This window comes from Pieris napi, chromosome 2, assembly GCF_905475465.1.
Source record: "Pieris napi chromosome 2, ilPieNapi1.2, whole genome shotgun sequence".
Taxonomy (NCBI): Eukaryota; Metazoa; Arthropoda; class Insecta; order Lepidoptera; family Pieridae; genus Pieris; species Pieris napi.
Genome location: NC_062235.1, coordinates 3,913,946 through 3,939,618, shown reverse-complemented (window position 1 = coordinate 3,939,618; position 25,673 = coordinate 3,913,946). Strand labels below are relative to the sequence as shown.

Sequence of the window (25,673 nt, the reverse complement as noted above, 5' to 3'; positions counted from 1 at the left end):
AGGGCGATTTGTAAACTTACTACTTTTTGATGTACTCTGGGCCACGTAAAAGACTAAAGCCAGTGAAACTAGATTATATATACCACTTCGAAAAGCAGTATAATTTGTAATACAACTTGGATATAGTTCCCTTAATAATAAAAATAGTTACCAATATTATGGAGAGTTTTTTCAACTGGCTTTTATTTGTCAGGACACGTTATATTCATTCTTTTTAATTTTATTACCTAATTTTTTAGTGGTATCGTCTGATTTGAGTTAGATAGTCCTTAAAAAATGTTAGAACCAAATATATTATCGTAGTGATGTAGCCATAAACCACGGGATTGTAGATTTTGAATTTTTATGTTAAATATTAACAGCCATAATATCAAATCTCCTATGGCCTATGCATATTTTGCTCAAATACCATACCAATAAGTATAGGACTAATAGTATTATTATGTATCAATATAGCTATATCAATAATGTATTCTTTTGATTATTTATCTATTACTTTTGTATGTGGTATTTACGTACCTGTCATGCTTATTGAAAAAGGCTAAAAAATTACTCATAATTCAATATGTTTCTTAAAAATAGCATTTAGAAAGTAAACAAATTATTGGCAGAGTGTTGTGCTGAAAAGATTATTATTACTATGAGTCTATGAAGGCATTTGAATTAGAGATCAGATCAACATATAAATTTACGGGTTTAGAGCTTTAAGAATTAAATTCACTGCTCTACATTGAGTACTTCAAGATATTTATTTTAATTAAGAATAATGGTTACAAGCGGAATTCAGCAGTTCAATTGTTAAGACAATATTTACATTCTAAGTTATACCATAATTGATTTTTTTATTGTCTTTGCAGGTAATTGCAACCCAACTAGATGTTAAGCCTAAGAGAAACATTTGGTAAGACTCGGTATATAATTTCCTCACTTTCACTTTTTACTAATATTAGTGCTTATTTTTATCTGTGCTATCTAAATATTATTTCCACACAAAACTATTTATAAGCATGATTTACGGCTCTATGTTAAGATGATCTTTACGTGTTTCTCGCTGGATGTCTCGAGCGCGACTAGCATGCGGTCCATTCAACAGGCGGAAATGGAGTGGGCGGGGCATGCGGGAAGCGACGTCATTGGGTGAACGGTTGCCGCGCAGCGATGGCCGCCGTCACACTCGGCCAATGAGCTGTGCGCGGACTGAACGCGCGTCCGTCCGGCTTTAAAGCGACGTTGCCAGCTCTCCAGAAAAAAAAATTACCAGATTCGACCTTCTTAGGACCCCAGGTTTTTTTGTTTGGCCGCGTTATCATTCGGGGACGCAGTACAATTTCTAAGTGATGGTGCTGCCCAGGTGGATTTTGTGTTGTGTAGTGATATAGTGTATTATGGTGTGGTCTGCGCCATCGGGGGAAGTCTTGATTGACATCATTTCAAGGTAGTTAAACTGGAATTTAACTTTAGAGAACAGGTGACGTGGCCACATGTGGGCATATAACTGATTGCTATATAATCATACCGGTTCATAATAATTTAAGTATGCGGAAGTATAAACTGTCATTCTAATTAAGCAACATTTAACAAGAAACGCTTAAATCGTGTCCTATATCCGTTATAGTAAATTAAAAGTCCATGTTAATAATAATACCCTTAAAATACATTAATAAAAAAAAGTGCAAACAACATTCAAACTAGTATAAGTATCATTTAGTGATTCCTAGCGATCTTATGATTGCTATTTCAAAAAAGTGTAGGTATCATTAATTAAAAAAATTAAACATACTTACATTATCTGGCAATAACATTTACCTATTACAATATCTCAAAACCTACTTATTTGCCTAAACAAAAATGACTGCTCATCGAAGAGGATCGCCTCGATATGACTTAGTTTCGTAAACATTTTTGGACAAACATTCACCTACAAAATTTGGCATGTGCTTGGAAACGTGAAAACTGTCCTCAAATCCAACAATATCACGTACATACAGGGAAACCTTCTCTTTGAAGTTGGTTAAAAGTTCTTATTCAACGATAATAATAACAGTTATGTCTTGGTATTACTGGAGTAAGTTTCACAGGTGTGGTGTAACATTCTATTTCATGTGTAACATAACCCCCCACTGGTTATGGAGAGGACACATCTGTGAACATAGTAACTATATTTAGCTTTCTGTGTCTGCGATCTAACAACAAGAGCTATGCTAATAAAAGGCATTAAACATTAAATATAACTAAGAAAGCTAACGGAAACAGGTATGAATGACTAAGTTGGTACATGGTATTATAGGGGTTTTCTTAACCTCGGATCATTTTCGTCAGTTTACATTCGTATAAAATAAAATATGTATGTTTATTATGGAACATAAGATACATGTATCACTTATTCCACGTCATTAAGTTTGAATTTGTAGGCATCCCTTCTCATCGGCAAAAAAAGAATCGTAAGTGTGTATATGTAAATATGTTACGAGAATCATATAAAAAATGTAGGTTTATGTAATATTGCCAAATTAGCTAATATAGAAACATTAATGATTAATGTTTCTTAATGAAATATATACAGTTTATATATATATGTTTTTTATTATCTGTACGCTTACAAGAAACCTAGACATTTTTGATGCCATAATTTAATTCAGAGATATTGTTTTATTTGTCAAGGTCAGTCATGTTGAGATAATCATTTTAATCGTAGTTTGAATCTCAAGAACAACTTTGAACGAACACGACGTTTCATTTATATAATACAATTTTAAAATATTAAACCGAACAATGCCTTTCAGCTAGCGACTCAAATTTCAATTATTGATTATAATAAAATAAAATTATTATTGTTTTTTTCTGGAATCGAAACTTCGTTAAAACAGCTGAGAAGTTAAATGAACCAGCCGAACCTAACCGAAATCCAGAAAGTCCTTGTAAATTACTTATTTGGAATCACGATAAAAACGCTTTTCTATCGAAAAGTATAGTTTATTTCACAACTTATAGCGAAGAATTTTATCATCAACCTTTTATCTAGTTATGACAGTAATGATAAAAATCCATGATAAGATTATGTCCGTCCCTGTATAATTGTAATAAATAATAATCATATAATATTCACATTGCTACGTGTCACGAGGTCATTGACCTGGATGACTTATAGGTCAACATTTTTGTCATTGTTTGTAAAGTTTTAATGTAAGAAATGAATGAGAAGCGCTTTTGGCAATATAGACTTATGACAGCTAACTCATGAATAATATTAATCTAGTTTTCTAATCGTTATAGATTCTGACATAGCCTGAAAATAAAACCACTGTGAAGATTGATCGGTCAAAGACTTTTAGTTGTATGGAAACGTACTTTGTACCTAGTATTAATATTAAATCAGACATCTACTCTAATATTCATAAGATCTTGTCTAAAACGTCTTAATCTATGATACAAAATACAACTACATATTTAACATACATATTATAATTGATATTTAAAGAACCTAACGCCAATATTTGTTCACAGCTTAGACAAGTCTCTGCTATCTAGTAGCTACTCTTAGGGGCAGCCTTTCTTTTGTTTTCTTTTTGTTTATGCATACAAATATATTTTCTACGCAGTCTAGAAACAAAGAAGTTTAGTTTAAAGCATCTGTAAGTGATTAAAGAGTAAGAGATAATTGGTTAAAATTCCTCCGTTACCACAAATTTTTTATGACAAGAATTGAATCGGAAAGTCCGCGTCGTCACCCTAATTCTAGAGATCTACCTGACGTTGAGAAGCCGTACATTGCTGAGATTAAATTGAACGATAAAAACGTAGGTCATTCGGGGCTTAGCATGTAGTACGCACGAGAATTAATCTTCGGACGACCTCATAAACGTTAATATATAAAAGTATGCACTCACCTACATACGCGGATGATGTAAATGTATTAATAATAAATAATGACAGAAAATTTGTTATGATACCTTTTTACAATTATTTACTTAAATACATTTGTTACAGTTACTTAGAATTTAATTGTTTTTTTAATTTACCAAGCAAAAACAAAAAATTACGCGGAAGCTCGAATAATGAAAATCTTGTTAAAGATCGTATCTCCGATAAAAATTTATTATGTTAGAAATAAAATACCTACTAAATACCTTTTTATCTTGACGCGGTCATTTACTTCTAAGGTTTCGGCTTAATTTTAAAATCTAATTGAAATATAATTGAAGTCATCGTTAGTAAATATTAATAAATAATTATAAACTAATGCTTTTAGATATCGGTTTAGTAAATTGAGTTAATTCATTTTTAAGCATGACTGCTGCTGCCTTTGCTAATTCAATTCGACGACTCATTTGACGACTCATTGGTCTAGTGGTTAGTACCCCTGACTGCGAATCCATGGGTCCCGGGTTCGTTCCCCGGCTGAGACGAACATCGATGTGATGAGCATTTGGTGTTGTGCTCTATAATAATTTGTATGCATATCCGTTGCCTAGTACCCATAACACAAGCTTCACCAGCTTACCATGGGACTAGGCCAATTGGTGTGAATTGTCTTTAAAAAAAAAATAGTGTAATTTTTCACTCCTGTGTTAATCGAAACTTTTTACTTGCCGATTATTAAGCTTCGTTACCGATTTTACTACTGTTGGTAAAGTTTTCCGATTTCTAGTAGAGGTTAGCCCTTCAAAAATTATGTATTATTATAGTTCGGCTACATTTCTACCATATATAAATGGGCTGCCTGATTCAAAACATAATATTATTAATGTAAAGTGATAAGTAATAGGCGAATGAGGCGCCACAACTCAATCAGACACGAACGAACAAACAGCGCTGTTTGCGCAATTAACGCTCGCTTATATGAGTGTGTGTATGTAGTAAGAATAATAGAGATGTATCTCCATAACTCTTACTAAACATATGATTTTCATTTATTAATAATATTCTCTACTTTTCCTGCCAAGTAAATGTAGGTTGGGGTTACATATTTCGTGCACTTGACCTTTGACCTGTATCAATAATGGTAGAAATATTATAAAGAAGGAATATTTGTACGTCTGTAATGGATTAACTCAGAACTACTGGACTAATCTATCATGGTTATATTGCTACCTGAGTAACGCAGGCTTTATTTATGTAAAAAAAAATGTCCAGCGTTAATGAAGTTTTGACGTTCCTAATAGAGTAGTTGTATTAAATTAGTCATACGTTTTATAATTAGACGAAAGTTATCTGTTCCATTCATATAATACTTTTAAAATCAATGGCGCTACAACCATTGTTGGTCTGGGCCTCAGATTTCTGTATCTGTTTCATGATCATTTCTCAATGTAATAGGCAAGTAGGTGATCAGCCTTCTGTGCTTGATCCACGCCGTCGACTTTTTAAGGCAAGCCGGTTTCCTCACTATGTTTTCCTTCACCGTTCGAGCGTATGTTAAATGCGCACATAGACACAAAGTCCATTGGTGCGCCGCCGGGGATCGAACCTACGACCTCAGGGGTGAGAATCGCACGCTCAAGCCCTGGTGGACAACACTGCTAGAATACTTTTAGTCTACAATATAATATTTTGCACCGCTTAAGATTGTTGTTATAAGAAAATATATATATCAAATTTGTAGATAAACCGATGCAGTTGACATTTCATGAGACATTCGTGAATCGTGAGTCACCTCACAAGAGGAGTGATTGCTAGTCCACAAATGGAATCTGTATCGTGACTCTATGCCCTAAAGTTATACTTGTAGGAATAATAATGTGTTATTAAGAATGTATAGTATCCTTCCTATGTCTAGTGCAAAATCAGTGGTACTATTAACTTGCAACTATATTAAGTTACAAATGTTCACTTGTTCCAATTAAAATAACCCAACAAACGTGTTTGTAACATTTCAAGGAGTTAGTCTGGCGTAGGAGATTATTTATAGAAGAATGTGCCGAGTACCACGGGAGTGTTAAAAACGTGTCTGAGTGACAGATTGAGCGAAGGACACTCTCAGTGGGTAACACGTTACCCCACACGAAACACTTCGATGCATCTGCACCGAAAGTCACGTCATTTTATTTGAATTTTAACTATTTAAACACAAAGTATGCGACATAAGTTTAGTATTTTCGTTGAATTTCTATATTGCCTAGTATTTTTATCTCTATCTTCGTCGTTCTAACAATTTTAAACAACACAGACACGAGCATCAAAGTAAATATTTAAAATGTTTGAATATGCATACATATTTTCTATGTAGGTAAGTGCTACCTACACAGTCCTTTCTAAAATTCCTTGTTGAATGGGTTCGGCCGACCCGTTGGAGGGTTAAATTAAATATCCGCTCTACCCTCGTACCCAAAAGACCGTAATTCGAGGATCTTTGTGCTCTTCGTTTGAGTTTCACGAATATCCTTAGCTATATTATTTTATATTTATTTAGACCTGATTTTATAATAAAACACTAAATTTCATTTTTGGACAAATTTTGAAAATAATATTCAAATTAAAAGTAATATAATGCTGATCGCTGCAAGTAGGTATATGTTTGTTTTACGTGAGTAATACACGTTTAAATAATACTTATTACACGCGAATAGAATTGGTTTACGTAACTTGAGAGAAGCGGCCACACCAAGTTGACAGATAAATATTAGTCAGTATTAAATTATCGTTTATATCCTTTAAAGATGTTTTATTCAAAAGATTACAATAATGTTTTTCAATTTTTTTCCAACGTCCATCTTACATTGGCTATGGTGAACATAATACGTATTCTAATTTGGCACGAAAACATTTTGGCCGTCTATAAATCTAGGTTAACGTGAATACAACTTGAATAGGACGATTTTAAGTATTCTACAATTCGGGTCACTTGTCTTTAAATCTGGAAATAACGCTAATATTCGTTGCCGAAACCCGAAGCATATAAACTAAATAAGAAGTATGGGTTCGCTTTGTTTTTGTTTAAGAGTAAAATTTGTATTTGATGGAATAAAATATAATTATGTTTTATCTATAGACATAAAAGACATTTTTCTGGGCGAGAGCACCCCAGTATTAGCTCTTTCCACTTGACCGTATTCAACGAAGAGTGGATCGAATCGTCGACGACCAATTCCTTTCCGAGCGGCTTGATTCCTTGGCGTTGCGTAGAGATGTGGGTTCAGTCTGCATCTTCTACCGCATTTACTATGGAGAGTGTACAGAGTAGTTGTTCGTATTAAAACCGGCAGCTGAGTTTCATCATTGGACGTCGAGGCAGAATACGAAATTCCACCCGTATCACCTCGCCGTTTTATTAGGGTGTTTTTGCCACGCACAACCACTATGTGGAACCAGCTGCCAATTAGCTGAAGTATTTCCGAACTTATTCGACTTAGGGTCCTTCAAGAAAAGAGCGTATAAATTCTTAAAAGGCCGGCAACTCACTCGCGAACCCTCTGGCATTGACAGTGTCCATGGGCGGCGGTATTATTTAACATCAGATAAGCCTCCCCCCTTGCCCCCTATTTTATAAAAAAGAAGAGAAGAAATTCCTTTAACTAAAATTTTTCCTATACATAACTATAACAAATACATATTTTGTTAATTCAATATTTAATCATTCTTTAATCGGAAATTTAACAGGCATCTTGACGTAAAATAATTTTTCAATTAAAATAGTAGGATAGACAGTCTCCATCATAAGAAAGAAACTGATAAAAAACAATATCAAAAATCCCAAGTACTCGCGCAGAAAATAAACACGTCAAGTTGAATGTGTACAAATCGAGAAACGAATCGTCACGAGAATTACGAAATCAAACCAGACTTCAACAAATGCCTCTCAAATACATCTATAACTATCGCGTCGAGTGAGTGACCTTCGAGCTCACTGGCAACAGAGTAAAACCTATATACTGTGTACATACAGTCAGTCAACAAAATCGCTATAGCTATACTGTGTATTGCGCTTAGCACGATGACCTGCTCCGCCATTCTGTGACGCATCAACGCACGACGGCAGAATGGCGTAAGTACATTTAAGGCCAGTCGACCCTCGACTGTATTGCATTAGAAAAGAATTGGTTTTTGAATAATTTATTATCCGTGCCGGCTGTAGTCAAATTATATGGGAAAGTGTTGATTGTATTTATTTTGGTACGACGCAAGTGCAGTGTTCCGAGAAGTAACGAGCAGATGCAGGGGCATCGGCTAGGTGAATTCGCTTTTGATTGCATGCGAATTATTGAAATTGATGGGGATTTTATTGGCGATTCAGACTTCCAAAAATTGCCAATTGCACAATGACCCTTCTATTGGTGTTGGTGTTTTAATGCGACATTTGATATTCCATAGAGATTTTGCTAAATACCGTTTTTACCTTTTACCGTAATTATATACGAGCAATAATTAGGCTCATTTGATAAAATTCTGAATATTATTACCAGTCTACACATATTTAATGAAAATAAAGTATCTAGTACAAAATTCTTTATTAGAGAATTCACTATAGGTAATATGTTGACAAAAACTCGATATCCTGGAAACGGAGGCATTTTCAATTCAAAAGTTGATCATTTTGGGGTCATAACGGTTCTGGCGTATGCATGAGAAAAACATTTTATTTGCATGTGTTGAAACTAAGCTTCGAACTGCCATAATATTTTATTATGTCCGCACTTACAACTACAATATTCATATTTACTATCGTGAACATAAGCGCAATAAAATAAAGATTATTTTTAATTTTGATGTGTAATTAAATAACGCATCTAATTTAAATCATGATAGCAATTCTGCAAAATGCATGTGATAGAATGGTTAAGGTTGTAAATTATGTAGAGGTTTAAACTGTCCGGCTTTAAGTTATACCAATTGGTGAAAAATTCCATATTTAGATAGTGGACTAGGTAAAACAGGATGATGCTTTTTCTGCTTAAAAGTGTATTTATAAATCTTATGGGAAGTGAAAAATATAGGCAGTGTTCGCAGATAATTCATTATCACTGGAAACAAAAGCACCCTTCAGTAAATTGCGACACCTGACAGAGCTAAGCAGAACAGTGGGACTTACATAAATAAATCCACAAGGCTGGTGAAAAAACAGATATAAGAATAGATAACGAAATTATGTAATATGTAGAAGCAGTCTATACTTAAGACAAGTATAAATACCTATAATACACAGAGCAAAAAGAGAGAGATAAACAGGTCTCAGGTCATGACAAGAGACGGTAATGTAACAGAATGCTAACCACGCGATGAGGATAAAATGAAAGAAAGATAGGCAAAAAGATGGACGAACTAAGAAAGCTGGAGACGCTACTTGGGTGTGGAAAACCAAAGACGAAAATAATAGTACAGAAGGAGAAGGCTGAGAGATAAGTGTAATAAAAGATGTGACGACTTTTCTTTCAGTATTTATTATGTAGTAAATTCTGTCTGTTTAGTTTTCACAAATAATACTTTCGTTAACCGTCAGGGTAGTCTAGTATTAGCGATCGATGTTGAAAGGTCTTGTAACACATGCTTAGGTTCCGCACGGAAAGGATAGTTTAATTAGTACTAAATTCATTTTTTTAGGCGAATTTGTGAAATCGAGCAGCGGACGGTTTTATTGTAAAAGTTAGCTAAAACTTCAGGGGCTTTTAGTATGTAATGGTGTCACGTAGCTTGTAACATTATTTTATGTATCGTTAAAAGTTTTCGTTACACTCTTAAAATATTTGCCTCTAAAAGCATTTTTGGTGTCTTGGGTTACATTTTAAAAATGAAACACGTATACGCCATGTTACGCTAGTATCTATCTAAAGGTGAATTTAATAAACATTTTTCTCTTCACTTATTAGGTTAGGACCATGTTAGATTTACGAGAAAACTTTTATATATATAATAATACACATAGCAGAAGGTTCTGTCGACTCTCGTTTTATACGCGTATTAATGATGCGAAAACGCAGTGAGAATAGGAACTAACGTTTGTTTTATGTTATAAATATGCATATAGTCGCTAGGATCAACGAACCGTGCGCTTAATTTAAATTTTTAATATTATTGTTGCAGATAAGATTAAAAAAAATATAGACAGATACAACATACATACATACAACTAGATAGTTTCTTAAAGTTATAATATACATAATTTTTAGACAAATGTTTAGTTTTAGGAACAAATAACTTTTAATACAATTCTAATAAAATTAAATGTTTGTATAAAATTTGTTAATTTGCATAAAGGATATTACTTCTTATTTAAACTGACCAAGTCTGTAGAATGAAAGTAGAGGTATTGTAACTTAACAAACTAGAAATTCTAACTCTACCTATTTTACCGAACAATAAAAGCCCAAAGATTGTACCTTCAAAAACAACAATCGAAGCTCGAAATAGCTGGCCATGGTTGCTATACGTCTTTTTAGTGTTTGGAAGTATTGGATCTGTATTTATCATTTTAATGTTCGTTTTTAAATTTCGTGTTCCCGGTTTTTTAATTTTACTAAAATAATTGTCATTTTTGCTTGGAATTTGTTCTGTAACCATATGTGAAATCTTTTTAAATAATGAAGTTTTGTAGCAGGTAAAAATGTGGAATAGGAAGTAATACGAACGCCTGTATGGGTTTTATTTTAGGACAATGAGCAGCTGTTACACAGCACAATGCTCATGTTCATACAAGCGGTGAGCAGGTATGATTTAATAATGATAAATGGCGCAGTTAGACTATTATAAAGAAAGTAGGACATATGCAGCAAAGTATAAATAGATACCGGTTATTGATTGTGTAAAATGGAGCTAGGTAAATGATAACTACTTTACTTTATAGAACCGCCTCTACTTACATTTTTCATTTACAATATGTTCAATAATTATTTATATTTAATTTTAAATTTATATAACATTATTAAACAATCGTAATCCATTCTTAGGGGGCTTTCAAGTATTACGTCACGAAATTTTTGGAGATTATTGACCCCCCCCATGTAACGCGCCGTAACGTTTTTCTGTACCCAAAAGTAATACGTCTGGACCACCCAGTGACTCTTTATACCTAAAAGTTACCATTTTGTGGTGTAAAGTACCGGAAAGTCGAAAATAATATTAACTATAACATTTTACAAAAGGACCCCCCTCCCCCCAAAATCCGTTACGTAGTACTTGCACGCAGGGAGCGTAGTACCTCGCGTCTACGAATTTTCTGCGTTATCACTTCGATATATGTATTATCAGTTCTAAATACATTAAGCTTATTTTTACAGCTGATATGGGGTGTTTTAATTTTAACAAATAGCATTATTTATAGTTTATGTATAGGTTTTTCTACTAGTTTCATTTTCTTTCTAAATAAACATACACGTCGTAGTTTTATCAGAATAAATTCGTAAATTCTTGTATGTTTAGAGGTGGTAAAGCCCAATCGTTAGAACGAAATTACAAACATTCTGAGTTAGAACCAGCGCTTCCAGATTCACTGTAATTACAGTAGATTTACTGTATTTTAGACTTTTCTACTGTATACTGTAATGATAAAATACAGTGTATGAAAATACTGTATTTAATTTCCGTTCATATAAATTATCAAATTAATCAAATTTAATACGTTTTACGTATTACAAAATACGAAATATAAATTTGCAACCTAATCTAGAACCCAGAACCACTGACCTCTATCTATAGACAATGTAGAGTAGGATTGTTACCTACATATTAGTTTACGTGCTGGGAATTCCCCAATGAATCAGAACTAACGCTTAGCAAAAACTAACCGTCTAGTATTATCTTTGCCTCACTCAAACGCTGAGTGCGAACGCAAGTTTAGTGAAATTAATAATATAAAAACCAAGCAGAGGAACTGTCTGATCACAAATACTATTAAAGAAAATATGTTAGCTCAGCAAGCCATTCGTCGAAATTCTGAAAACTGCGTCAAATTTAATCCCACTATTGAAATGATTTTGAAGATGAATGCAAAAATTTATCAAAATCATGAGGAAATTATTTTAGAATAACTTACAATGATATGTATTTACAAATAAATTAATACAGCAGCTTATTTTTCTTTTAATTTTTAAACAAACTTTTACTGTAATTTTACTGTAATCGAATTTGAAATCTGCTGTATTGTTTTAAGAAACTACGATATTTTTTAGCTGACAACACTGTAATTTTACTTTTGGGATCTGGAAGCACTGGTTAGAACTCAGTTTGTTATCTTTACAAACATACCAGCTGCTTTATAGTATCACCGCGTATTTAATTTATATAACCTTTTGCTCTCGCAGTCCTATAATAATTTGCATATTGTAGTTGCAGTTGTCTATTTTTTTTATATTCTTGAAGACTATGTAGTCTTATAAAAGGTAGAGAATAATTTCTTCATTCTCAAGAAGCACATACAAATCCATTTTCAGTATATTATTATTTCGGTATTGCCGCTATTTCCGCTACACATATTGATTTATTTATATTATCGGTATTGATTCAGCACTTGACGAGATCAAAGACTGTTCGATATATACGAAATAGTGCAGGGTGATGATTACAGATATCGTAAAGCACATAAGTGATGGAACTATAACTAACTCTCGTTATAATTTTGAAGATGCCCTCTGCCTCATCATTGGACTCGTCAAGTCAAAGTTATGATAGGTTGTCTTGCTTTATGTAATTTTCTTTCTTTAAATCATAAAAAAAGCTTCGATAGTCAACAAGAAAGTAGGTCACTGGATTAAATTATCGAAAAATGTTAACGAAAAATATGGCGACGTAAAATACCTCGCTACCAACAGGGGATACTAACATTTGCATTAAATTCATATAACTAAAGAAGTAAGTTTTATATTTAATAAACAACGATATGTATTCAAATTTAATATTTTATGAAAATTCCTAATCTGGGATTTGTGTGTAAGTTTGAAACTGCGATTTTCTTAAGACGTTTTTTATTCCTAGTATTTATAAACTAAATCTAATTTTATCCGATCGTCTCGTCCGGTTGTTCACACTATGTTTACAATTTAGTCCAGCGTGTTCTTACTCTGACGCTACTACTATTTTTAGATGTATATAAACCAAAGGTTGAACCGATAAAAGTTTGGTTTAGAATACTGCAATATACTGTTAGAATAATGCAAAAGATAATTGTAAGTCCAAGTACCTACCTTATATAAATATGTCTCTGACTAGTTTTTCTCTTCTGTTATAATACTAGCTGCGCCCGCGAACTTCGCTTCTCCTTAAAGTTTTTTACTTAGCCTACCTTTTTAGTTCATACCAACATGGAACATTTTGTTATGCTACCCCAGAGACTATTCGGTTTTCTGGAATGAAAACTTTTTTTGGTTTTTCAGTGAATTTTTCTCTCTATAAAGACTCAGACTTCAAGTCATAAGATTTTAACTAACAAATAAAAAATAGGGGTTGATCGTAGAGGGATGAAGATGTTGTATGTATTTTTGAATGCATACAGAATATGCAGCATAAAAAAATAAAAACAAAAAATGTTGTCTAAAAAATAAAATTTTCGGGGTGAACCACCCTTAACATTACTTACCTACTACATTACCTACCTTCTCAGACTTACTTACCTACTTACTTACGTTTCGGAGGAGTATGGGAAAGAACATTGTGACACGAGAATTTTTATATTAGATTACTATGATTTGAATTAGTCATTTTAAAACGCTAAGTTCTGTACGAGTTACATATGCCTACGGTCTAAATATATTGCAGTCTGGTTGTCCGCCGGAAATTGCTTCGCCTGAGATGCCCTTCTGCGAAACGTGAATGGCAAAGAGATACTTGTTTTTGTACATAATTATGTATTGCACATAAGGAGATCGTGCCTGTACTGACAACACTGAACCACTTGAAAGAATCATCGTCCTCAAAACTGAACACTGTAATAAGAGAGGAGGTGGTAGTCAAAAACCCGTGGAAACAGATTGTCCTCTCTAGATGATTCCACGACGCTGAGACATGAGTTACCAACTGAGAGAGAGAGAGAGAGAAGTCAACCATAAATTAATCTCTCTTATTACCCTATTAATTTATTGTTAAAAAATAGATAATTTAACACAAAGCGTGGCTTCTGTTGTCAAAAACCTATCGCCTGTTATTATTTTATTTTTTTATAGAATCGATAAACTTGTAACATTATGCATTTTGCTTATTGAAAGATCTCAAAGTTGAAATTTATATCTAAGTATATATTTTATCCATATACCAAAACCGTAGGATTAAAACATACAAAAATCATAAATGCTGTCTCAACTCTGAATCTGATTTTTCACGAAAATTTTCCTTACACTATACAGCCTTCTGCCTGCGCAATACTTGACTCCGGTTTGTGATAAAATCACTGATAAATGATTCGCATTATATGCAAATTTTATTAGTACAACGGAATTTATGACCTGAACAAAAATGATTATATAGGTACATAACCACGGTTGATCCCTGTCCATGGCACGATAATTAAGACAAGGTGACCTTACTACGTGCGTTTCAGTGCCATAATCGGCGGTAATTTTTCACAATCACAGCTCTAATGAGTGCTGAGTCAGCGTCCGGTTGTAAACTTCTAACAATAGAGTGACTCAATCCAAATGTCGCTTTGCTACAATATATACACGAATTCATGTTTTTTTTCTTCGATTTATTAAGACGACTTTCATTTGTTTTTTAGGGAACGGTTAAAACAATGTAGACGATCTACTTACTTAGGGAGCGTTCAAGTATTACGTAACGCAAATTTTTGGAGATTATTGACCCCCCCCATGTAGTACTGTACCCAAGTATAGTAAAATGTTTCGTGACAACCTAGTGACTCTTTAGTTACTATTATGTGGTGTAAGTCGAAAAAAATATTAACAATAACGCGTAATTTAATTCCCCCCCCGCAGCGTAACGTTTTACAAAAGGACTACCCCCCCCACCCAAATACGTTACGTAATACTTGAACGCTCCCTTAACTGCAGTGATATATCCAGTGAATGTTGAGTTTTTGCAACGCGTGATTCTAGGATTTCGACATCAGCGCCACGGATATTAAAAGAACTACACCCCAAATATATACAAATATGATGCTATAGCTATTGGCAGTTACACATGTACCTGCGCTAATAAAGTACCTGATTTACTAACATTTTAAAAGTGAGGTTATAAGTTATAACATATGACTATAAACCATATAATATTCAGATTATATACAATATAATACAAAGTCACCGGTTCCGTCCGTTACTGAGCATCTGTTGGCACAGCTGTGTGTCTAATGTTAACGAATACATAACATACTACACTATGTAGTATGTGGGTCAAATGATACTTATACTGTGTCGCCAAGTGAGTTTGCGATCGATAAGGGAAAAGGGGGGGGGGGGGGGGGGTTTTTGTAGAAAAGGGTAGGTAGCTTATTAAATTATTCTTACAATTTCGTAATAAATTTATATTTTATAATTCCATACTGATATAGTAAGCAATGGACAAGATTATTATCACTGTAAAATTTGGCAAGAAATTAAGGCTATGTAGGTAAAAGAGAACCAAACCATGTTGCCAACTAAAATATTTTCGCTATCGTGTCCGAACTACAACTGTTGAAGCTGCAGTTGTTGAGCGTCCTAAATGAAGCCATTGTGATTGTCAGTTTGTCGACTAATGGCGCGCTTTGTGTCAGTAATTTCTTTAGTGAACGCCGCCATAGACGCAATTGTTGTTTAGTTGAAGAAACTACCATGTATTTACAAATATATTTTTAAACGTTACGAATTCTTATCATGGTTCATCATATATCTAAGCCATGTTATCATAATAATGTTTACATGTTTAAACGGATGAAGTCTTCATAAAACACCAATTTCGGAAACGTAATTTTCTTTCAGGTTTTGTCTTGTTAATAATCTATGAAATTAAGTTGTTAGTTTCTTTTCTTGATAACTTATTGTCGCTTTTTTGGACAGGCCCGGGCAGAACGAGCACGGGCACGGTGCACTGGCGTACGGCGGCAAGCAGGTGGGCGTGGCGCAGGCGCGTCCCGCCGCCCCATACGCACCTAACTATGCGCCCGCGCAGCTGCGACTGCATCAGACCTCCTACGGCTCCGCTCCGCTATACAGGTATGAAATCATTCACAAAACATCACTCAAATGTCATTCAAGACATCTTTTATTCGGTGGAAATATGTTACCTGAGTCGATTACTAGGCTCTCTAGGTATTTGTGATTCCGACATCGCTGTTATGCTTTTCGGAGAGACGAGTAAGCTAATACGCACCCGGTTCTATAACTCTCACAATCGATATTTATAAGATGCGAATCTTATAAATATGTATGTTACTATGCATGTATATTGGAGCTGGATCTTGTCACTTAGACTTTAAAAAAATTAGCCTCAGATTTCTGTATCTGTTTTATGATCATTTGTTAATCTAATAGGCAAGTTGATCAGCCTCCTGTGCTTGACGCACGCCGCCGACATTTTGGTTCTATGGTATGCCGGTTTCCTCACGATGTTTTCCTTCATGTTAAATGCGCACATCGACATACATTGGTGCACTTAGACTTAAGTAATATTAATATATCTACCACATCACAAATGCTTTTAGTAATCTATATCAAAGAACGCAGACCTCTTAATTCATTACAGTACCTACCTTTATTTACAACTGGCCTATAAAAAGTTGCTTCCCTAGAGTGGTGAGTTGTGACGTAATGTGTGATCTTTTGATGCGATTCTGGACCGCGGCCAGGTTATAAAATATAAACACTTAGTGCTGGCACTGCCGCAGCCGCCTCCCGTATACGTTGGCACTGTTAACTGGCACCCGGACAGGAATAACCAACATTTATCTTACCAGAGGATAGGGAATGTGTGCGTGTGTGTGTGTAATAGCTTACCTATCATTTTTAAGTTATGAATCTGAGATGACCTGATCATTAATCCGCTGATTAGGCCAAACCTTGAAGAATGCATATTAAGACGAAATATATATTTTTACTCGTATTGCCATACTTTTTAATTATTTTGTGTTATAAAATGTTTCGACTTATGGTCCGTCAAGAAAAGAACGTATCAATTATTTAAAGGCCGGCGGCGCGCTTGCGATCCTTCTGGCAGTGCGAGTGTCCATGGGCGGCAGTAACACTTAACATCAGTTGAGCCTCCTGCCCGTCTGCTTCCTGTACCATAAAAAAAGTAAAAGGATCTTAGATCAGGTTCGATCGCATTTGAAAGAAGATAACACAACATGTTTGAAAGGTTAAGCAACTTCGAAAAATGTTTACAAAAGGTATTCGATGTTCTCGAGAATTGTGTCACCACCCAGTGTCGAATGACAAACGTATCAAATATAGATAACCCGTGTATCGAACTCATATTTCGCCGATTCTCTTGTTTTTTACATGCAAACTTTACAATACCAATAATTTTTACACATTCCTATGCCATACTGTGATATTTTACTCAAGCGTTTTCTCATTTTTATATATACCAACTCTTCATATTAAAGGTATACATAATATTTAGTTACATTTCATATAGTCAAACAGTGGTGACTATAATTTAATCAAATACCATTAGTGGGTTTTAGTAAGAAATAAAAAGTGCACGCAGATCGTGGTCAGAAGTGAAACTTCTTTGCCAACAAATTTTTAAGTCTTGTTCATATTTAGACAAATCTAAAACTTTAGATTTCCGAGACTTAGTGGGAGGGGAAAAGGAAGATATGTAAGAAATTTAATGAATTTAATTGTCATTAAAATATTAAGTTTAAAAAATTATAAATTTAATTTTTTGATAATAAAAACACGTGGCATATTAATTTACAATTCGTCATTTGAGATTACAATAAATGATTTTACATAAAATATAAAATGCTAAAATTCTCATTCATAAATTGTCTTTACGAAATTTTAATTTAAAAAAAGAAATTCTATAAGGTTATTCGCCCTTTACATACACTCTCTCATCGAATGGCAGTAGTTTCATCTGGATACGATCAGTGGTTTAGGCGTGAAGGAGCCTCAAAACGAAGACCATTTTTCTTATATATATATATATATGTATTATAGTTTTATCGTAAATAAATAATAATTTAATATTTCGCCAAGCTTGGCATAGATACATACTCCTACGTAAAGTGTACATGAACATGCATCAAGTGGTTTTAATGATGCGCAAAAATTAAAACGACAGTTAAAAGCTGTTATTTCTATAGAATCCGGTGAATATGTAATGTATCGAAGCTTTATAGAACGTATTTTATGTAAATTTGTTTCGATATTTTTGTAATGTAATTGCGCACTCACGAAATTTGTATAGCTAACAAGACTATAAAGAGGATGGTTAAACAAACCATTATGTAGACTATACATGTAAATAATAAAATAAATCTCGTACCAAACATCCAAGAAATTATTGTTATGATTTCATTACGACACGGGTCAAATGTCAATTCCACGAAGTATGTATCACTAAGAAGTTTCTATTGCTATTTTTTTCTTGGCGCCCCCCAAGTAGGAGATTTGTTATATTGATTTATTATCAGATCAAGCAAGATTTTATTTATACACAATTAGGTCCGAAAACTTCGCCTACGTCAATCTATAAGTTTTTACATGTAATAACGTAATATATAGAGATTCTTATTCATTGTAATGTTTACATTTTGTTAGATTCCTATTGAATTTGACCTATTCTAACTTAAATAACTGTAATACGTTTCTGTGTTAAAATCGATGAAGAAATTTGAGTAACGCTTTAATGGTAATAAAATCGCGAGGTAGTATAATATGAATATTTTTTCAGTTGTTTGCATCTTATTGATAGTACGACGCGTTAGGAAGCAGAAGCAAAAATGATCGGGAACGATTTCAGGAACATAAACCAATTAATGAAATATGTAATATAGTAAATTAGCAGTAATGCACGAAAGCAGAACCGCATTGCGTATCTGCGCCGGCAATGCTCCACGTTGCCAAGCACGTGTCCGCGACGCCCGATGAATAATAATAAAAAATAAACAGGCGAGCCGCGCCGCTACAGTTATATCTCCCCCGGCCCCCTCGCGCCGCAACCTTGGCCTTCCCGGCCCCACGCCGAGCCGCCTCAACCCACTGACGACGCGATTTCTCGAAACGCATACAAGGTTGGCAGCTTTCGAAAAGTTTTTATTCGCGATACGCAATATGTATACCGAGATAACTAAGAAAACAAGGCGCTTCGAGGCTGGCTCAACTCTCTAAGATGAAATGACGCTTTATTGTTTTCATCGTTTATAATCGCTACACGATTCATAAAATGGTCCAAGTCTTGTACCATAGTCAAATATTTGAAAGAAAAAATAATATATCATAATAGTGGTATTAGGAATTGCTTTAAATTTTAAAACATCTGAATTTTTAATTTGTCTTGTATATTCTATAAGAAATTGCTTACGTGGTATGTTATGATAATAGCACAAAGAACTAAGAAGAAATGCTTATGGGACTAGTTTTTATTGATAATATGTATTAACAAAATATATTTTTAAAAAAAATCCTGCGACATTGTCTAACAAATATGTTTTAAATTTTAACGAACGATTTTTGTTATTCTGATGCATGTTACGGGAAAAGTGCAGCAGCCCTACGTGTTTCGCATGCCACTTGTAATTAAAGCCCGCTATATTATGGGACAACGACCTCGATAACTTAAAACGATCATATGTCATGCGGGATCTATCTTGTGGCAGCCAGGACGGGTCTCCCGCGATCACCGCTTGCCTACTTTTAAATATACAAGGAAACATTTTCAACCTTTTCAACATTTTTCCAACCGCCAAACAGCATAATTAAACATATAAACGGTATTCCTAAACATATATTTACGCGTTTATATAAAGTATGTATATATAAGTATGTAGTATTACTTATATACTATATTTATATATTTTTTTATTTATTTAAACGTGTTGCGTTATGATTTGTGAACGTCACGTCCGTCTAAATAGCTATCAAGTATTTTAAGGTAGCTTCGATTGTTTTTAGAAGACAATACCTATCTGAGCAAACAAACACGAAAATGAGTCTGTCGTGGTCGTGTTTATGCACATCATGACTAAAGAAGGAATTCCTTTTATGTGTCACTGGTGTAATGTCGTGAGTGAAATCTGCGTGACGTCATCGGGCGATAGCGATACGAGGTCGTCGACCCCGTTGTTTAGTACATTCCAGTTTACTCTATAATTAGTTTACTTCATGTTTTATGTATCTAGGATGTTCATGTTTTGATCTATGCTCCGGTTTGATGCTTAATTTCGCTTACGTCATTTTTATTTTGATAACAATGTTTTTATTAAAAATACGTGCGTTATCTTTATAACTTATAAACAGCACTATAAGAACTTTTTAGTGTCTAAGTATGATCCAAGCGATGTGAATCAACATTGATTTGTAGTTTTTTTATTAATAAATTTTAACTTTGTCTTATTTTAACAGTTTAATATTTTTCAAATAGTATTATGATACTAAAATAACTCAATATTACATTAACTACACATAGGAAAGATAAATTTGCGAAGTGAAATAATAAAAAAACAAGATAAATCTTAACTCAGCACTGTTTGAAAGGAACAAAGGAAAATTAATGTTAATCTCTTGAAATATCGCGCACCTCTCCCACATTTAGATTTCAGGTATACAAAATTCATATTTTTTGTAAATAACTGCGCATGAGCTCTCTGGTTAACGTTAACAAAAATTAAAAATGATCTTTAAATACGTTTTTTATTACCGTTGTAGTTACGTTTGTTGTTTTGTACAATTTAAGACGCGAAAATACATGTTTTATTACGATGAAATAATTTGATTTGCAAATCAATTGAAAATTTAAACCCAGCTAAGATTAGGAGCTTTATTTGATTAAAACTCAAGGATACTCCTTTAGTTTTAGTAAAATATAGCTACGAAAGAGGTTTTGTTATATGGCCTAGCTATCATTCCGAATTTAGTGCTATATACAGCGAGGAAATGCTGCCAGCTACACTGCCACAGGGACCAAACTTTTAAAATTTGTTTTAATTTTATTATTATTTTTATTATTACTATGTAGGTTAAGAAAATTGTAAATACTGTATACATATTTGATTCTAAGGGTTACTTCATTTTTATGGTAGACCGTGGATGTTGTATTGTTAATTGTATGGTGCAATACGCCTACCGTGGTACTAAAATTGACAGTACTGGTCAAATTAACAAATTATCAACTTGCGAAATGCAACTAACTATTGAGCTGTGTGGTTCATCCTAACCCGTGGATTTTGCTGTTACAGCTATGGGCGAGCGTCTGGGGAGTACCGGGCGGGCGCGCGAATGTCGCTGCTGGGCTCGGCCTACCTGCCACCGCCGGCACCGCCTGCCCACCATCCACCGCCCGCTGATCCTCCACCATTCAAGAAGATCCGCCTCACCGCAGACCACCATCCTCAACAGCTTAGAGTCGATACGAGGGAGCCCGTTATGAACTCATATAGCACGGTGGAGGTGCTGTCGCCCAATCCGCCCTCGGAGCCAACCATCGAAGATCAGAACTTTCGTACCACCAAGGATGACTTGTTGCAGCAAATATCTAAGGTATCACTTAAATTACAAATATAATAATAAGGTATAACCAAGATGTATGCACTTAATAAATAAAGATGAAAATTTATTAAAGATTAGGGAATATTATTGTCTAACTATAACCATAATCCGTACGATCGTTATTATATGTAATTTATATAATTTTGAACATTTGATTAAGATTTGAAATACGAGATTTAACAAAATACGACAAAAAACTCTTCATGATTTAAAGAGTTTTTTGTGTTAAACCACAAAAACTGCTGAGTCAATAATATCGCATTAATATTAATTAGGTAAATGTTGTTGTTTAGTTTGAATTAAAAGTCATTTTTGGACAGGCTTTAAAATGATGTACGATGTGTCCTCAGGTGGATAGAGAGATGGCGCTGTCGGAAACGACACTAGCGAAGCTGAAGAAGAAACAAGAAGAGTTAGAGCAATCAGCTTCGAAACCGGCAGCCGCTGCGGAGCCCGAGGAAGCGCCGCCCCGACACCGTTCCCTCGCGCAGTGCATCTATGCCGATAATAGGAAACGGGTATGTACAATATATTATGGAATAACTGTCTTGAAAGTAATTATAATTAAATTAAAAAAATATAATAATTAATAAAATTAAAAAGGAATTTTTATGATATTTCAATAAATACAATTCTCTCGTCTATTTCACTTATATTTATTAACTCGGTATCTAAATTTGAGTTAAATTGACGTCTAAAGAGATATTTAAATATTCTGCATGAACAAGATAAGTCATTAAATACATTGTTTCAATGATAGATTTAATTTAGACACACTACTCAATAGACATCGTTGCTGTGTTCGTACTTGATAGGTGTTATGTACCTAGAATAGTATGTGGTAAATATTTACAGTTATTATCAACTCTTGTTTAGTAAATATAGTATTAATTACTATCAGTAGTTTGACCTGGACTTGAATAATGTTTGGAAATGTGTGTGCTTCCCACTTTGTACGTACATGATTGTACGTTTAAGTCATATCGAGATGATTCTGATCTAAATCAGGTGACTTAAGGGAAAAGTTGTAGATGTGGGTATCCACGAATTTCTAGACGGGACTTATATTGCAACTAGGTAAATAATATTTTTTGCAATTTAGTAACTTGAATTTAAACAAATTGCAATAATTAAAGACGGTTTATAAACTTACTAGTACTGAATGATGTATCTAACACATAAATTGTGTATTCCAGGCGGCGGCAGGTCACGCGGCATTGGCACACCTCGGTCCGGCGGTGACGTACCCTTTGTACAATCAGCCGCAGGACACGCTCGTCTATCATGAAAACATAAGGCGACATAAAACCTTCCGGAAACGATTATCTTTGCATCTGAATAATTTGAGAGTGGAGGCTGAGAAGGTGAGTAAATATCTACAAAGGTCACGTCTTGGTTTTCTAGAGGTCATTAATGTATCTTGCATCTACTAGTCTATTGATAATGCGACTTTAAAGCTTAATATGATAAGTAGTTATTAGTACTGCTTATGCCAGCGTGGCACACCCAAGGGGCTCATAATGTTAGTGATACAGTTCATAAAGTCCCCAACAAAAACTGAGTGGTTTGTTTTCTGATATCATGAGAGTTTTCTTTCTACAAATTAAAAATCTATCCGTGGTAAATTTATTCCCGAGATCATTGAATGTTATCTAATCTCACTTTCTCGATGTTAGCTTTATCGGTGGTTTCAAAGATTCTAAGATTTCAATATGATTGTATGACACCTACAAATCAAGACGCGCTAACAGAGTTATTCCGGCCGCTATATACCTACGACTTCTCGACCGCCATTGGGGTCTTGGCCGGTCAGTAGTTAAACGGGTCGAGGGTTCTCTCTCTATACTGGAGGAAGCGTACATCATCCTTCCTCTATACTCTATATATATCTCTATAACATCTATTATAATATAGTTCTTTGTTTACGTGAGTCCCATTTGAATAAAACTTTTTAAAAGGTTATAAGTGTAAATTTGCATTTGCTGACCATGACTGGGAAAGCATTAGAAACGTAGACAAATTAATATATCCGTGTTTGTATCGAAGTTTTGTTTCAATAACCATCCATACTTTCTCCTTTCGTTTCTTTCTAACAGAAAGTTATTGTTAGAATATTATAAGGATTAAGGAGTAGTGTTGCCTTAGTGCCTGAAGCGAGTGAAGCAACGCTCGTTCAAACCTTGGCTATGCACTAATGTATGTTTTTATGTGCACATTTAACATACGTACGGTTAACGCAAACATCGTGAGGAAATTAGAATTTATTATAAGCGATGATATTTGTCAAACATAGAAGATTGTTTTCCCTACTTGTCTATGAAGGATATAAATCAAAGAAACAGATCCAGTTGAGTTCACAACCCTCTAGATAATTATGTGTAATATAATATATTAATAGGTTCAAATATATATGTGTCTATAAGCAACATTATGTATATAAAAACATTGTTTACAGAGAGAAGATGCCTTAGCGGAAGTATATAGCCGCCGCGCAGCAGAATGGATGCGACGAGTAGAACGCATTGAACAAGGACAGAAGAGAAAAATTAAAGACGCAAGGAATAGGGAGTTCTTTGAAAAGGTAATTTTTTCTATAAATATTGGTGAACGCGCTAATGTCATGAACTACTGGTTTGAATTGGAATATTTTTGTATTGGATAATTCATTTGTCAAGGAAGGCTATATGCCATTATGTTTCCACCGAATTTAACTTACCACCAAGAATTTCCGTAGAAAAATCGAGTGTGTAGTTACCTCATTGGTATTAGAGCAGTTATACCAATATATAAAAATCGCGTCATTAAACTTTAATTTTCATTGCTAACTTATTTACCAGTATTTATATTTTGATGGTCTATTGAAGGTGTTCCCGGAGCTACGAAAACAGCGGGAAGAGCGCGAACGGTTGTTAAGACTGGGCGCCAGAGTCAAGTCTGAGGCGGAATTAGAAGAAATCGCGGACGGGCTACACGAGCAGGAGCATGAAGACAAGAAGATGCGGTCCTTAACCGTTGTACCGCCGTTATTACGAGATCCGAGCCTACCCCGGTTATCCCTTGACGTAAACCAGCGTAAAATCGATATGGAGATTGAACATAAAGAGCTGCAACTGCGAAATGTATGGTCCCCAGTCGAAAAGGACCTCTTCAGAGATAAATTTCTACAGCACCCTAAGAACTTTGGCCAGATCTCCTCCTTCCTACCCCGCAAGACCGTTCGGGATTGCGTTAGGTAAGACTTCTGTCTATATGCTTAACAAAATATGTTTAGGATATTATAATATATTTGTGTATGTAAATATCAAATTTAATAAGGAAATTCAAATTAATTCATAAATTGTGAGTACTTGCAAATGGAAGGATTTTGTTGTCTTTTACACTATTAATAAAAAAATATAATTTAATTAAATTTCAAGGAATTATGTCTTTAATCGGAGGTAACGATAACTTCGAAGAGACAATCGTATTGGAAGACAGATTACAGCATTACGCCTATCGGTTGAGCTCTATTTTATTATCACGGTAATTTAACTTTGTACTTTACACTTATATAAATCAAAGCTATTAATAATGTACAAAACACGTGTATTGGTCACATTGTGTCTGCATATTTACACGTGCCGTTTTCATATTAAATATAAGATAACTATAAATTTCATGTCGGGTGCTACATCATAACATTGTTGTAATACCAGTACGTTATAAGTACTTTAATGTAAATTCTATAGAAAACATTATTTAGCTTTAACCAATGATTCCTCTTCATACTATAATATGAAGTACTCATCTGATCAACGGTAAAAGCGTTAATCTGCCTTTTTGGTTGGAAAAATTTACAACCTACTTTAATAATATGTTACATAGTTTTTTACTCATTTAACAAAATATGTGTAGAAAATATATAATAGTATGATATAATGTCAAAGTTTAAGGATTCAAATAATAACTTAATTATTAGATCTCCTGATTCACACTTATTATTTTGTTTTATTACAACTTGTTGTACATTTCATTATTTTATTTAACTATTTGTTTAAGAGATAAGCTGGAGCAACTCTACAGTTTTTAAAGTGTTGTTTTAAAAAACCCGTATAACAAATACTC

At 34.1% G+C, this 25,673-nt stretch overlaps 1 protein-coding gene across 4 annotated transcripts in view; it reads left to right on the top strand.

Moving 5' to 3' along the window:
• The window catches only part of LOC125056406, a 68,277-nt gene that overhangs the window by 21,255 nt on the left and 21,349 nt on the right, over nt 1-25,673 (top strand). For 3 of the 4 annotated variants that reach the window (XM_047659478.1, XM_047659497.1, XM_047659468.1), the window contains exons 1-7: nt 1,164-1,435; nt 15,912-16,067; nt 21,260-21,560; nt 21,920-22,087; nt 22,766-22,933; nt 24,025-24,150; nt 24,434-24,801. In XM_047659478.1, the coding sequence (XP_047515434.1) occupies nt 1,386-1,435; nt 15,912-16,067; nt 21,260-21,560; nt 21,920-22,087; nt 22,766-22,933; nt 24,025-24,150; nt 24,434-24,801 (1,337 nt within the window). In that variant the 5' untranslated portion in view covers nt 1,164-1,385. Of the gene's footprint in view, nt 1-1,163; nt 1,436-15,911; nt 16,068-21,259; nt 21,561-21,919; nt 22,088-22,765; nt 22,934-24,024; nt 24,151-24,433; nt 24,802-25,673 lie in introns of those variants that run through there. The other variant, XM_047659487.1, reaches the window with a different exon arrangement.